General features: G+C 42.3%; 2 protein-coding genes and 1 long non-coding RNA gene across 3 annotated transcripts; all 3 read left to right on the plus strand.

Annotated features, from left to right (window-relative positions):
• Positions 1–6320: 6320 nt before the first annotated feature.
• On the plus strand, positions 6321–6869 carry LOC124325972. The gene is made up of 4 exons (XR_006915475.1): positions 6321–6368; positions 6434–6501; positions 6563–6701; positions 6769–6869. It is a non-coding gene; the product is annotated as an uncharacterized LOC124325972 (long non-coding RNA).
• A 3150-nt stretch (positions 6870–10019) lies between these two features.
• LOC124327667 lies at positions 10020–11261 on the plus strand. The gene is made up of 5 exons (XM_046786662.1): positions 10020–10071; positions 10151–10504; positions 10566–10676; positions 10749–10987; positions 11049–11261. The coding sequence occupies exons 1-5, from the start codon at positions 10020–10022 to the stop codon at positions 11259–11261; spliced, it is 969 nt and encodes a 322-aa protein (XP_046642618.1).
• A 544-nt stretch (positions 11262–11805) lies between these two features.
• On the plus strand, positions 11806–13270 carry LOC124327668. The gene is made up of 6 exons (XM_046786663.1): positions 11806–11872; positions 11938–12055; positions 12142–12233; positions 12293–12521; positions 12588–12770; positions 12831–13270. The coding sequence occupies exons 1-6, from the start codon at positions 11819–11821 to the stop codon at positions 13268–13270; spliced, it is 1116 nt and encodes a 371-aa protein (XP_046642619.1). The 5' UTR covers positions 11806–11818.
• Positions 13271–13737: the final 467 nt, after the last annotated feature.

Consider the following 13737-nt stretch of genomic DNA (forward strand, 5'->3'; position numbering starts at 1 on the left):
ACGCCAGAGCACGCCAGTGCCCGCCAGAGCACGCCAGTGCCCGCCAGAGCACGCCAGTGCACGCCAGAGCAATTCAATGCACGCCAGAGCACGCAAATTCACACCAAAGCACGCCAGTGCACGCCAGAGCACGCCAATTCACACCAGAGCACGCCACTGCACGCCAGAGCACGCCAGTGCACGCCAGAGCACGCCAGTGCACGCCAGAGCACGCCAGTGCACGCAATAGCACGCCAGTGCACGCAAGAGGACGCCAGTGCACGCAAGAGCACGCCAGTGCACGCAAGAGCACGCTAGTGCACGCAAGAGCACGCCAGTGCACGTAAGAGCACGCCAGTGCACGCAAGAGCACGCCAATTCACACCAGAGCACACCAATGCACGCCACAGCACGCCAGTGCACACCACAGCACGCCAGTGCACGCCAGAGCACGCCAGTGCACGCAAGAGCACGTCAATGCACGCCAGAGCACGCCAGTGCACGCCAGAGCACGCCAGAGCAAGCCAATTCACACCAGAGCACGCCAGTGCACGCCACTACTCGCTTGTGCACGCCAGAGCACGTCAATGCACGCCAGAGCACGCCAGTGCACGGAAGAGCACGCCAGTGCACGCTAATGCACGCCAGAGCACGCCAATTCACAGCAGAGCACGCCAGTGCACGCTAGAGCACGCCAATTCACACCAGAGCACGCCAGTGCACGCAAGAGCACGCCAATTCACACCAGAACACGCCAGTGCACGCCAGAGCACGCCAGTGCACGCCAGAGCACGCCAATTCACACCAGAGCACGCCAGTGCACGCCTGAGCATGCCAGTGCACGCCAGAGCACGCCAATTCACACCAGAGCACGCCAGTGCACGCAAGAGCACGTCAATGCACGCCAGAGCACGCCAGTGCACGCCAGAGCACGCCAATTCACACCAGAGCACGCCAGTGCACGCCAGAGTACGCCAGTGCACGCCAGAGCACGCCAATTCACACCAGAACACGCCAGTGCACGCCAGAGCACGCCAGTGCACGCAAGAGCACGCCAATTGACACCAGAGCACGCCTGTGCACGCCAGAGCATGCCAGTGCACGCCAATTCACACCAGAGCAATCAAGTGCACGCAAAAGCACGCCAGTGCACGCCAGAAAACGCCAGTGCATGCCAGAGCACGCCAGTGCACGCCAGAGCACGCCAGTGCACGTCAGAGCACGCCAGTGCACGCCAGAGCACGCCAGTGCACGCCAGAGCACGCAAGTGCACGCCAGAGCAATTCAATGCACGCCAGAGCACGCCAATTCACACCAGAGCACGCCAGTGCACGCCAGAGCACGCCAATTCACACCAGAGCACGCCAATGCACGCCAGAGCACGCCAGTGCACGCAAGAGCACGCCAATTCACACCAGAGCACGCCTGTGCACGCTAGAGCACGCCAGTGCACGCCAGAAAACGCCAGTGCATGCCAGAGCACGCCAGTGCACGCCAGAGCACGCCAGTGCACGTCAGAGCACGCCAGTGCACGCCAGAGCACGCCAGTGCACGCCAGAGCACGCAAGTGCACGCCAGAGCAATTCAATGCACGCCAGAGCACGCCAATTCACACCAGAGCACGCCAGTGCACGCCAGAGCACGCCAATTCACACCAGAGCACGCCAGTGCACGCAAGAGCACGTCAATGCACGCCAAAGAACGCCAGAGCACGCCAATTCACACCAGAGCACGCCAGTGCACGCTAGAGCACGCCAATTCACACCAGAGCACGCCAGTGCAAGCAAGAGCACGCAAGTGCACGCAAGAGCACGCCAATTCACACCAGAGCACGCCAGTGCACGCCAGAGCACGCCAGTGCACGCAAGAGCACGCCAATTCACACCAGAGCACGCCAGTGCACGCCTGAGCATTCCAGTGCACGCCAGAGCACGCCAGTGCACGTCAGAGCACGCCAGAGCACGCCAGTGCACGCCAGAGCACGCAAGTGCACGCCAGAGCAATTCAATGCACGCCAGAGCACGCCAATTCACACCAGAGCACGCCAGTGCACGCCAGAGTACGCCAGTGCACGCCAGAGCACGCCAATTCACACCAGAGCACGCCAATGCACGCCAGTGCACGCCAGTGCACGCAAGAGCACGCCAATTCACACCAGAGCACGCCTGTGCACGCCAGAGCATGCCAGTGCACGCCAGAGCACGCCAATTCACACCAGAGCACGCCAGTGCACGCTAGAGCACGCCAATTCACACCAGAGCACGCCAGTGCAAGCAAGAGCACGCAAGTGCACGCAAGAGCACGCCAATTCACACCAGAGCACGCCAGTGCACGCCAGAGCACGCCAGTGCACGCAAGAGCACGCCAATTCACACCAGAGCACGCCAGTGCACGCCTGAGCATGCCAGTGCACGCCAGAGCACGCCAATTCACACAAGAGCACGCCAGTGCACGCAAGAGCACGTCAATGCACGCCAAAGCACGCCAGTGCACGCCAGAGCACGCCAGTGCACGCCAGAGCACGCCAGTGCACGCCAGAGCACGCCAGTGCACGCCAGAGCACGCCAGTGCACGCCAGAGCACGCCAGAGCACGCCAGTGCACGCTAGAGCACGCCAGTGCAGGCAAGAGCACGCCAATTCACACCAGAGCACGCCATTGCACGCCTTAGCATGCCAGTGCACGCCAGAGCACGCTAATTCACACCAGATCACGCCAGTGCACGCAAGAGCCGGTCAATGCACGCCAGAGCACGCCAGTGCACGCCAGTGCACGCCAGAGCACGCCAGAGCACGCCAGTGCACGCAAAAGCACGCCAGTGCACGCCAGAAAACGCCAGTGCAAGCCAGAGCACGCCAGAGCAGGCCAGTGCACGTCAGAGCACGCCAATGCACGCCAGAGCACGCCAGTGCACGCAAGAGCACGTCAATGCACGCCAGAGCACGCCAGTGCACGCCAGAGCACGCCAGTGCACGCAAGAGCACGCTAGTGCACGCAAGAGCACGCCAGTGCACGCAAGAGCACGCCAGTGCACGCAAGAGCACGCCAGTGCACGCAAGAGCACGCCAATTCACACCAGAGCATGCCAGTGCACGCAAGAGCACGTCAATGCACGCCAGAGCACGCCAGTGCACGCCAGAGCACGACAATTCACACCAGAGCACTCAAGTGCACGCAAAAGCACGCCAGTGCACGCCAGAAAACGCCAGTTCATGCCAGAGCACGCCAGTGCACGCCAGAGCACGCCAGTGCACGTCACAGCACGCCAATGCACGCCAGAGCACGCCAGTGCACGCAAGAGCACGCTAGTGCACGCAAGAGCACGCCAGTGCACGCAAGAGCACGCCAGTGCACGCAAGAGCACGCCAGTGCACGCAAGAGCACGCCAGTGCACGCAAGAGCACGCCAGTGCACGCAAGACAACATGTCCTCTCCGACTTAAGACAAGCCTTTGTCCGAATCTTTTCATGTAACAGACAAAGACATGTCTTAAGTTTTCCTTATTTTTATTACATTGCCTCCTTATATTTGTGATACATTAATTTTATCCCTTTTAAATTCACAGCATAAACGTCCAAACGTCTATATTCCCTTTCATAATTTTCTTAAAAAAAATTCTGTTTTAATGGTATGGGTGACATAAAAAATTTCAGACAAAGACATGTCTTAAGTTTTCCTTATTTTTATTACATTGCCTCCTTATATTTGTTATACATTTATTTTATCCCTTTTCAATTCACAGCATAAACGTCCAAACGTTTATATTCCCTTTCATAATTTTCTAAAAAAATTTTGGTTTTAATGGTATGGGTGACATTAAAAAATTTCAGACAAAGACATGTCTTAAGTTTTTCTTATTTTTATTGCATTGCCTCCTTATATTTGTTATACATTTATTTTATCCCTTTTCAATTCACAGCATAAACGTCCAAACGTTTATATTTCCTTTCATAATTTTCTAAAAAAATTTCGGTTTTAATGGTATGGTTTGACATTAAAAAATTTCAGACAAAGACATGTCTTAAGTTTTCCTTATTTTTATTACATTTCCTCCTTCTCAAGCACATCTAAAGATAAAATTAAAAATATTTGTACTTAAGACATAGCTAGTCACAAACTGAAAAAAAACTTTAAGGGATAGCTCCATAAAACATATTAAAGAAACGAAACTGTTGGGATTTGTTTTCATTGAATATGTACTATTTTTATGTGAAATAAAATTGAATACGACTAGAATCATTTTCATTTGTTCAGCTGTATTCCTTAATCGCTGCTAGAATACACGTCAGAAGTTTTAAGTTTGTTCTTTTTTGTTATAGGAGAAATTTGAGAACTAGCTTTGTCTTCAGTTTTTGTTCCGGTTCTTCTACCTTTGCCTCTGGATGATGGTGGCAATTTTTCAGTTTTTGTTCCGGTTCTTCTACCTTTGCCTGTGGATGATGGTGGCAATTTATCAGTTTTTGTTCCGGTTCTTGTACCTTTGCCTGTGGCAAGGCATGGTGGCAATTTTTCAACAATCACTTGACATTCCATTGACAATTTTTTGTCAATGGATGGTGATGCAGGTTTCAATGTAAAATACCCAGATGATTCGTTGTCATCTGAAAGGACAAGCTGAAAATTTGTCGTCACTGGAGGTAATGATGAAGTAGGTGTGGCCATGAGAGGAAAGGGATGATTGGATGGGGTAGGAGACATTGACGGAGAACGAGCAGGAGGGGATCCTGGACGCTGTTCTAAGAAGTCTTCCACTCTTGCCTCTCCATTTCCTGTCCCTTTTATTTCACCTTTTTTCTTTCCCTTTCCTTTTCTTTCTCGAGACAACCTTTTTTTTTCCTTCTTCCTCTTGTTTTCTATTGAATTAAAACCAAACATTAGTTTCGGTATCATCCTCGGCGAGAGAAAAAATTTTTGAATACTTTTATCAACATCGCTTTCGTCTGATCACCCGCCATCCTCTCCTAGATTACAGTCTTCTTCTGTGTCACTTGTAGGGTTCTTTTTATTCAAAACTTTGTCCGTTTTTCCCTTTCTCATATTTCCTAAACAAAATGGTTGAAATATTTAGTGTTGGAACCGATGACAGAATCAAAAGAAATAAATAATTGTCATGTACCTATTTTGTTCTTTTTACTTTTTCTTGAGAGCCACACTTCCTCTTTTTGACAAAGTTTGATCCTTTTTCCTGTTAAAAATAAATGTCAAATAGATGAAGTACATTTAATTTTATAGATGTACCTTGAACCTTGTCCCAGTGACGTTCCCATAAATGTTGAGTGAGCGTACCATCTTCCTCTTTGCAGTAGTCAATACCACCTCCGCTTGCCAAAATAAATTTGGTGTGCTGTGTTCCATTAGGAAGTCTGGCCAAAAGGAGCATTGAAGCATTGTACTTTGTTGCTGCTTCGGTTATCTTGCTATTAATGCTCTCAATCAAGTGGGATTTAGCTCTGTCCATGTTATTTTGTTCCCTCTCCGTTAGACCATTCCAGTAGTTTTGGTACTCTAGAACATCCCATGGCTCGTTCCTGGTTTCCTTCTCCTTGGCACCTTTGAAAACTTCCTGCGACAGAAAAATGTGTTAAGAAGGTTGTGTAAAACCCTAATATTATTGACTTTAGACTTACTTTGAAAGCTGTTAATCTCTTTTTAGTTTCTTCCTTTTTTTTCTTAATTGTTCTTCCTAGCAAATTTTTAAGTTTCTGAATCTCTTTCTTCCTTTGTGCCTTGGCTTTTTTCAATCTTTTGCCTGCAACGTCATTTTCTACGCTCTCATTGAAATCAGAATTAAAATCAGATTCAGAAGACATTTTCATCCAAGTATCAGTTTGTGGTCGTATAAATGAAATCGTATAAATGAAATATCGTATCTGGTATGTCTGGTATCGTATCAGTTGAAAAGCAAAATGTGACGGAACAGCGAATGATCAACAGCTGAGTTAGCTGACACCTGGTGGCATTTTAACGCAGTTGCAAATCACAATAAAAAATTGGGTAATATTGATTTATTTTAGTATTTCAAAATAATTATCCTTATTCTACGTTATTTTTAGAATTTAAAGTCAATATTTATAAAGTTTTTCCCCTCTTTTTTATATTCGCCAAGAATAACGGCAACACCTTCCCTACTCATAACCCTACATGGCCTATTGGCCGACTGGCCTTGTCAGTGTGAAGTGTTTCCCTTTATTACTCTATTTCAAAGCTAGTGAGATTTCATTGTGAACCATATTTTGGTGCCACAATCATAAAGGTGAGGTTTTGGTCTGCTTCTTTTCAAATATTTCACCCTTTTACTGTTATGATTTTATAGATTCTCTTTTCTCTGTTAACAGATTCAGGATATTGCCACCTCAATCTTTCTGTTTCCTCTTTCAGCCCACAAATCAGGTAAAAAAAGATATATTTCAATTTACCTAAAGTTATTACAAAAAATTGTTTCATTTCACTCTTAGGTTGTACTTTACTGGCCAATACTTGCATCTGGATAGATGTAGGATTGTTCTGATCATCTCTATTTGAGGTTGTGTGTCCCGTTGACATGTGTTTTAAGTTACAATACTCTTACCTATTTTATGATACAGGGTTTTGGCTGAAAAACATCAGGTGCTTGCGGTGAAATGTTGATGCGAGGAAAATGCAAAACTCACCTTTATCTGGGCACCTCTGATAGTTCCCGTACTTTAACAGTATCTGCAAGAAGCTTTCTAAAACATCTTGATGGTAATAAAGTATTTTTGAGCATTGAATTAATTAATCCATTTAACGTAAACTTGTGTTTTACTTATAGACAGTCTATAGTATTTGGTGATAGCAGCATATAGGACTGCGAAGCAGCAGTCCTGATCATTGTCAGTTTAAAAGAGGACTTAACAAAACGGACGAGAAAACTGACATCATTTCATATATATCGTACCTTATGTGCATTTAACCGCCTGTCTGTCTGTTTCCACTGGCTGTGAACAAATGCCGAAATTCAATAAATGTTGTGTGGGTCACTACTCTCATTAATTTCACGGAACATTTTTCGTATACTGGATTTTTTTCTAATTCATTGGTAGCAGCCGAATGAAGCTGGAGATGGGCTACAATAAATAGTCAAGAGCCACTAAAATTGGGGTGTACTAAAACCGGTTCAAATATTAGAACTTTGGGTTTTCCATTGGAATCGAAAACGGTTCTATTAGTACTGAAAATAAGTGTAAGTTTAACGGGTCTAGTATTTTTAATTGCATTAGTGCTGCTGTGACTTTACGATGCGAAAGTTTAAATTGCAGTTTGAATTTTTAACGACTCCAGGGAGAGCGAGTGCCATCCTTTATTATGAGAAGAAAATAAAACGAAAACGCAGATTACAAAGAATGTAATCAATGAACTTTCTTTGGAAGGACTATGATATAACTTTTCACTTTTCAGAACAGTTTTAAAGTTAAGATGAATTTAATAAAAATCCAGATACAAAATGAATAATTGAGGAAAACCACCGTAGAGCCACTTCTAGGGACTATATTAGCACATAATACGAATTAAATTAATACAAATCTTATAAAATCGCTGATGATGAGTTTAAATAAAAAGAAAAGAGGCCAGTTTTGTAGATAATATAATTCTACACAAAATACGTGAAAGTTAAAGTTATACATTGATTTTAGCGTTTCGAAAAACGGAATGAAAAACTCTTTTTCGGGAATAGACTCGACTCATATCATACATGGACTAGACGGAAAAACTATTGAGAAATAATTTATCTTTGTGGGTTTGCAAATGCGGTTTTGAACGGATTGTTTTCATTTTCACATATTTTGTGTCTAAAAAATGCTCGACAAAACTAATTTCTTTTCTTTTTATTATATGAACTCAGCGGTGATTTTATAAATTTTTTTAAAACTTAAATGTAATTAAGGGCAATTTAGGGCCAATTTTCGGCTGAAAGAAATATCACTAATATTTCACCGTTAAGTTACGGACTGGGCAGACTGCCCCTTTTCGACGACACCCTGAATGTAGTCTGATTTGTCGACGGTCGGACGGTCAGACGTGTCCCGTCTGATCAGCGGCCCGTCATTGGCGGCTTTTCATATTTGCGGCTGCCTTCGCTGCTCAGTAAATAAATTGAAGGTGGCCCACTTTCAACACCGGCAGCGGGCCGAGCTGGAGTAGCCGCTGATGGCCAGCGTCACCAAGGTGAAACATTTTAAAAACTTTTGGCCTTGGAACGCAAGGTGGGTTATGCATCTTAAATATATTGAGCAGCGAGGGAATGCGGCTAAAAAGAAACGACGGCCGTTGATTAGCTATAGGTTACTCTGGGTGTCGTCGACCGGGGGTAGTTCAGCCAGCTCGGAATTAAACGGAGAAATATGAGCGCAATAATTTTAAGTAAAAAATGTGCGAGAAGCGCGCCCGCTTATGATGCTCATTTTTGGCTATTAGCCTTGAGATCTATCACCAAATTTTTTACTTAATATTTCTCGTACTAATTATTTACTTTAGCGGATTAAACTTACTTTGTAAATTTTGTACAATAAACTAAATTACGTAAAATTTAGCGCATCGCGCTACAGTTAATCATTAGTGCCAAGCGCGCAAGATCTAGCTCAAAATATTCAATTGATTTTTTCGAGGATTTTTTCAAGTAGTGAGCTGCCAAAAACAGCGCAAAAATAGCAGACGGACCTGCGATAAGCGCTGAAATTATGAGCGGGTAAACGCAACTCGTTCGACCAGTCGCCGCAATCGTTATTTAACTTGTTCCGTTAAAATGGTCGCGGTAGGAAAGCCGTCAACGAATGGTCGCTGATCAGCTGGAAAAATTGACTGACGACAAACGCATGCATCAGTCTACTCTAGGTGTCGTCGACAAGGGACAGTCTGGCAAGTCCGGAATATTAGCCAATAATTTTAAATAAAATATTTTCGAGAATTTCGCCCATTTCATTTAATTTCATGTGGTGCGCGTTAAGTAGCAATTTTTATTTTACCGCTTACGCTTTTCGTAAATAATAAATGAAACAAATTGAGCTACATTTAGCGCATCACGTGCAAGTAAAAAATAAGTAAATCATCAGCGCCATGCGCGTTTATGTAGCGCTAAATCTAGCGCGAAATATTTCACTTCATTATTTATCACGCTAAACGGGTTATGCGTGTTTTGTAAATAATACAATAAACTTAATAAATTTAGCGCATCGCGTGCAATGTTATCAAACATTAATCATTAGCGCCTTGCGCGCATAGATAGTGCTAGATCTATGTTGGGCGTGATTGTTTTTCGCGCATTGATCCGCCTGAAACGGACGGTCGGGCGCGGCGACGCTTAGCGCTAAAATTGCGGACGGACCAGCTATAAGCACTATCGTTAGCACGATGCTTTACTTATTTATTCTTAATAATTTCAGCATGTATCAGATTCATATATTTTAATTCTATTTCATCTTTTCCTTCTTGATATTTTTTATATTTTACTTCATATTTCCTACGGGAACCTCGCACACCGGAACGGGGAGCCATCATATTTATTTGGTCTTTGCCTTTGTCTCCCTGTATCGTAAAACAAATTTATCGATCGAATCGCCATCTTTTACTGACCTCTATTACTACCAAGCAATAAACAGGACAGCAGACAAAGTCAAATATCGGTGGCTACTGATCTTGGGTTTGTGTCATTAATCCCTTCGACTATTCTTTCAAGCAGAAAGAGTTTATTTAATTTACTTTGGGTTTGAATTTAAAATGGGAAACCAAAGTCCAACGTCAAGTGATTCATATGGATTAACAAGTGACTCAGTTAGCTCAACAAGTGATTTAGATAGCTCGTCAACAGAAGAACAGTGTGACGTTGCTCAGAATAAGAAGCGCAAGTTTTCTTATACTAGGTCTCGCAAACAGAAAACAGAAAAAAAGTCGACGGCTGGAAAGACCTTTATTTATAGAGGGAAGAAACGTGAACCAAATAAAAAAGTGTTTTGTCGTGATGGTGCACATTTGAACTCATCACGTGAGCAACTATCTTTGAATTCAAGTCCAAGAAACAATTTATCGATGAGTGAAAATGTCTTGATTGAGTATGACTTAATGAGCCCTGAAGCTCTTGGTGAGTACTATTTTGCAATACTCAAGTTTAACATTATTTTCACCATTCATTTATTATATAAAAACTGTGTGGCTTCCAGAGAACCTAAGAAGAGATGTTATAAATGACTTATCTGACATGCAAACCAGACAACAGCCAACATGGCAAGAAAGGGAAGCAATTCGAGCATGGGGATCCACTGACAGAACACGAATTTTCAAGGAACTAGTTTCCAGGCAGCCACTTTATCATTCCAAATGTGATCAGTGTCATCTTCACCTGAATGCTGCTGCTGTAAGATGCATGACTTGCAAGAAACATCTCTGTCACAAGTGCGATACAGGCTCTCATTTAACTATGCCATTTCACCGACGACTCTTGTGTTCTTCCGACACATTGCAAATTTTGCTACCAGAACATTTCATCGATCCCAAGGGCAACATTATAATAAAAGGTATGGAAGTAAGAATCGAATTGTTCAGACAGCTTTGTTTCAAGTTTTTTATATTTTGAAGATGTATGTGTTCCATGCTTCGTACCGCATATGTGTTACAATGTCGAATGCGAAGGATCCATGTTACTCATTCCAAATCTTCAAGAATCAATCGTGGTGGTCAATGAGAGTGGTAATACTTATACAAATTATACTTATACATCTTGTACAATAAAATATTTGAATCCTCTAAAACACTTCAAAGGTCGATTTCTCGTTAAAGCTGCAGCTTTCGTTTGTGATAGTTGCAACTCTCGTACAAGAGCCACAATCGATGACTATGTATTTTCTGGATTTTTCCCTGGAAGTTTATCGCCAAAAGTCACCTATCTTTTTGCAGAAGAGGCACTTCTTCTAGGACATCACATTACTCATAAGTCTCCTGGGTCTTCAAAAAAAATGTATGCACATTTTCTTGAAGAAGTATCAACAGAATATGGCCGGGTATGTGACATAAAAGGTCCTGTTTTGTATGCACGTGATTCTAAAAATTTGGTTCTTACAGAATGGACCAATAAATGTAACATTATTTACTACTGCTGAAAGAGAATGGGAAACCTGTCGACATAATATTGACGACCAAGTGCTTCAAAGGAACAAAATTGATTGCCCCAGTTGTGGGAAAGAACCTTTAGTCAGATCTTCTGACGCTATCGTAAAATTGAGGCGCTTAAGCTCGGCTGGAAAAGTGCACAATCCAGAAAACGAAAGAAAGTAAGATGCGTGTACAAGAAAACACGACAAAGACTGGTCTTAAGTTTTATTATTTCAATAGAATGGAACAGCCACAGGCGAGGTTTGGAAACTTAGTTATCAAATCCGATACAGAAGTTGAAAATTTCCGTCAAAGGATTTACAACAAAGTTTCTACTGTACGCAATTACATTTCATTTGAAACTACTAGATTTGACATGCTGGACTTCGATATGATTAATCATGATTTTATAGTATTTTCAATTCCCTTATCTTATTTTGTAGACAAAAAAGAAACAGATGTGTGGGGGATCGGCTTTTAAGGCCGCAAGAGAAGACTCCAATGAACAAAAGAAGTATGACGAGACTGGGCTCGTCGTTAGCTCTTGCAAGCACTGCGTTGTACCATACGCAATCAACATGTTTAAAGGTGAATCGTGGACCCATACTGCATTTATGCACAATGAAGCCATGAAAAGTAACGCCAAATTCTTCTGCTACGACGTGGTATGCCAATACTGGAAATGGATGAAAACAAAAGTGGCTCGTCATTTTCCTGAAAACCGTAATCTAACAAGTGAAATGACAGGAATCTTGCCTATCATGCATAAGAATGCACATCAATTGCCATGCAAGGTATTATATCAATAAATTATGAAGCAAAGTCTTCTCTCAAGCTTTAATATATATGTACAAAACAGATTTTATGGAATCCCCGCTGGACAACTGGAATAGGCTTAACTGGAGGAGAAGAGCACGAGCAAGTTTTCTCCAAATTGTATCTATATGCTTATGTGCTAAAGCATATGGCCAAACATAGTAATAGAGCTTCTTACTGTATTTATTAGCAAACATTGTTGCATTGTTAACTATTAATTCAACGATTTTACTCTTACTTCATTTAGACAGAAACGATTTTTTAACATTAGCTATTCTTTATTGGAACTGGGGTAAAATTCAAAATATGCATTTCCTTCTACGCAAAAAGCTTGAAAAAGTAAACAACTTTCCAATACAGGTTGAATAATTATTTTAAAATAACGAAAATTTTCTTAGGCAAGAAAGGAAATCAAACAAGGCACTCCAAAACTCGAGAAATTGTTGGAAACCCATAACCTCGTAAATAATGATCTTCCACTGATTCACAAGGAGCTGGAGACAAAAGCTAAGGCAATTCTTGACCAAAGAAAAACCAAAAAGACTACAGTTGATACACTGAGAAGAATGCTGGAGGGCTTACATGCTCATTTAAAGACTACTTCCATTTCTATCTCTAAAGAAGCAGGTATATTACAAAAACTAAATTGAGACCGCATTACTTACTCAGAGTATCGAACTTGTACTAAAACAGAAAATTCGAAGACTCGGACAAAATTAAGGCGGGTTTTGACTGAAACTAAACGAAAGGCTTTGGAAACGATTGAATTAATTAATTCTAAGGATACAACGCTTCCAATTTCTTACGAGGATTTCAATGAAGGTGTCTTTCCTTGGGAAACAGTTCTGGATCGGGATGACACGCACTTTCCCACACGTAAAAATAAAACAAAATTGTACTTTTTTAAGTAAAAACTTAATTTCGTCGTTTTTGCAGTTTCTCTTGCCGACAAATATAATATTGTTGATTGTTGGATGCTATTGAAAAGAGCAAGGGAGGAAATTACATTGAGTAAGAATGAAATGATAAACTACATGCGATTCCTCATTGATAAACGGTCATCACTACAACAACCAAGTCAAAAACATACCGGAGAAGACGAGGAGAAATTTGCGAAAGGGAAATCCGTCATGAAAGTTTCTGAAGTTCATCATCTTAATTTAAAAATTCAAATGGCTCTAACAACATTTAATTTAAAGTGCAACCAGGATTTTTCAGATTTCATATGTGAAACACAAACAAATTTTTCTGAACCAGAATTTGAGTTTGACACATCTGATGAAGACAATTACGATTCTCTCTCAGAATCCGAATATTCTGATGAAGAAACAGAAAGCTCATCTAGCTATTCGGAAGATGATGAATCTTCAATATAATTTAGAATACAAATTGCATAATTCTTACTAAAAGTTATGAAAAATAAATGTATGACTCTTTTAAAGCAATATTGTATTGGCTTAGTTAATTAAAAAAATTCTTAGTTAGTAAAAATTTGAATAATCCCCAAAATTACATGGTAATAGCGCTTTCGTAAAAATAGATAAAATCTTAAGACGTTGCTTTGTCTGAAGTATTTTTTAAATGAAAGATTCTTGGATTTGAAGTAAACTTGATAATTGCTTTACGCTAAGGTTTAAGTTTTTTAAAGAAATGCTAAGTTAAAAAGAAAAAAAATTCTCAAAATGTGCAACCCTCAACATATGCTCTGCGACTTAAGACATGGCTTTGTCTGAAATTTTTTATGTAACCCATACCATTAAAACCGAAATTTTTTTAGAAAATTATGAAAGGGAATATAAACGTTTGGAAAATTTTATGCTGTGAATTGAAAAGGGATAAAATA

Source organism: Daphnia pulicaria, chromosome 2, assembly GCF_021234035.1.
Source record: "Daphnia pulicaria isolate SC F1-1A chromosome 2, SC_F0-13Bv2, whole genome shotgun sequence".
Taxonomy (NCBI): Eukaryota; Metazoa; Arthropoda; class Branchiopoda; order Diplostraca; family Daphniidae; genus Daphnia; species Daphnia pulicaria.

What these genes read in the sequence shown, in the direction of transcription:
- LOC124327667 (XM_046786662.1), top strand. Translation starts at nt 10,020, where the DNA reads ATGAGTGAAAATGTCTTGATTGAGTATGACTTAATGAGCCCTGAAGCT. An exon ending in GGGCAACATTATAATAAAAG is followed by an intron (nt 10,505 to 10,565) that starts GTATGGAAGTAA and finishes TATATTTTGAAG; the next exon opens with ATGTATGTGTTCCATGCTTC. An exon ending in CGTGGTGGTCAATGAGAGTG is followed by an intron (nt 10,677 to 10,748) that starts GTAATACTTATA and finishes AACACTTCAAAG; the next exon opens with GTCGATTTCTCGTTAAAGCT.
- LOC124327668 (XM_046786663.1), top strand. Translation starts at nt 11,819, where the DNA reads ATGACAGGAATCTTGCCTATCATGCATAAGAATGCACATCAATTGCCA. An exon ending in TTCTATCTCTAAAGAAGCAG is followed by an intron (nt 12,522 to 12,587) that starts GTATATTACAAA and finishes GTACTAAAACAG; the next exon opens with AAAATTCGAAGACTCGGACA. An exon ending in TGACACGCACTTTCCCACAC is followed by an intron (nt 12,771 to 12,830) that starts GTAAAAATAAAA and finishes TCGTTTTTGCAG; the next exon opens with TTTCTCTTGCCGACAAATAT.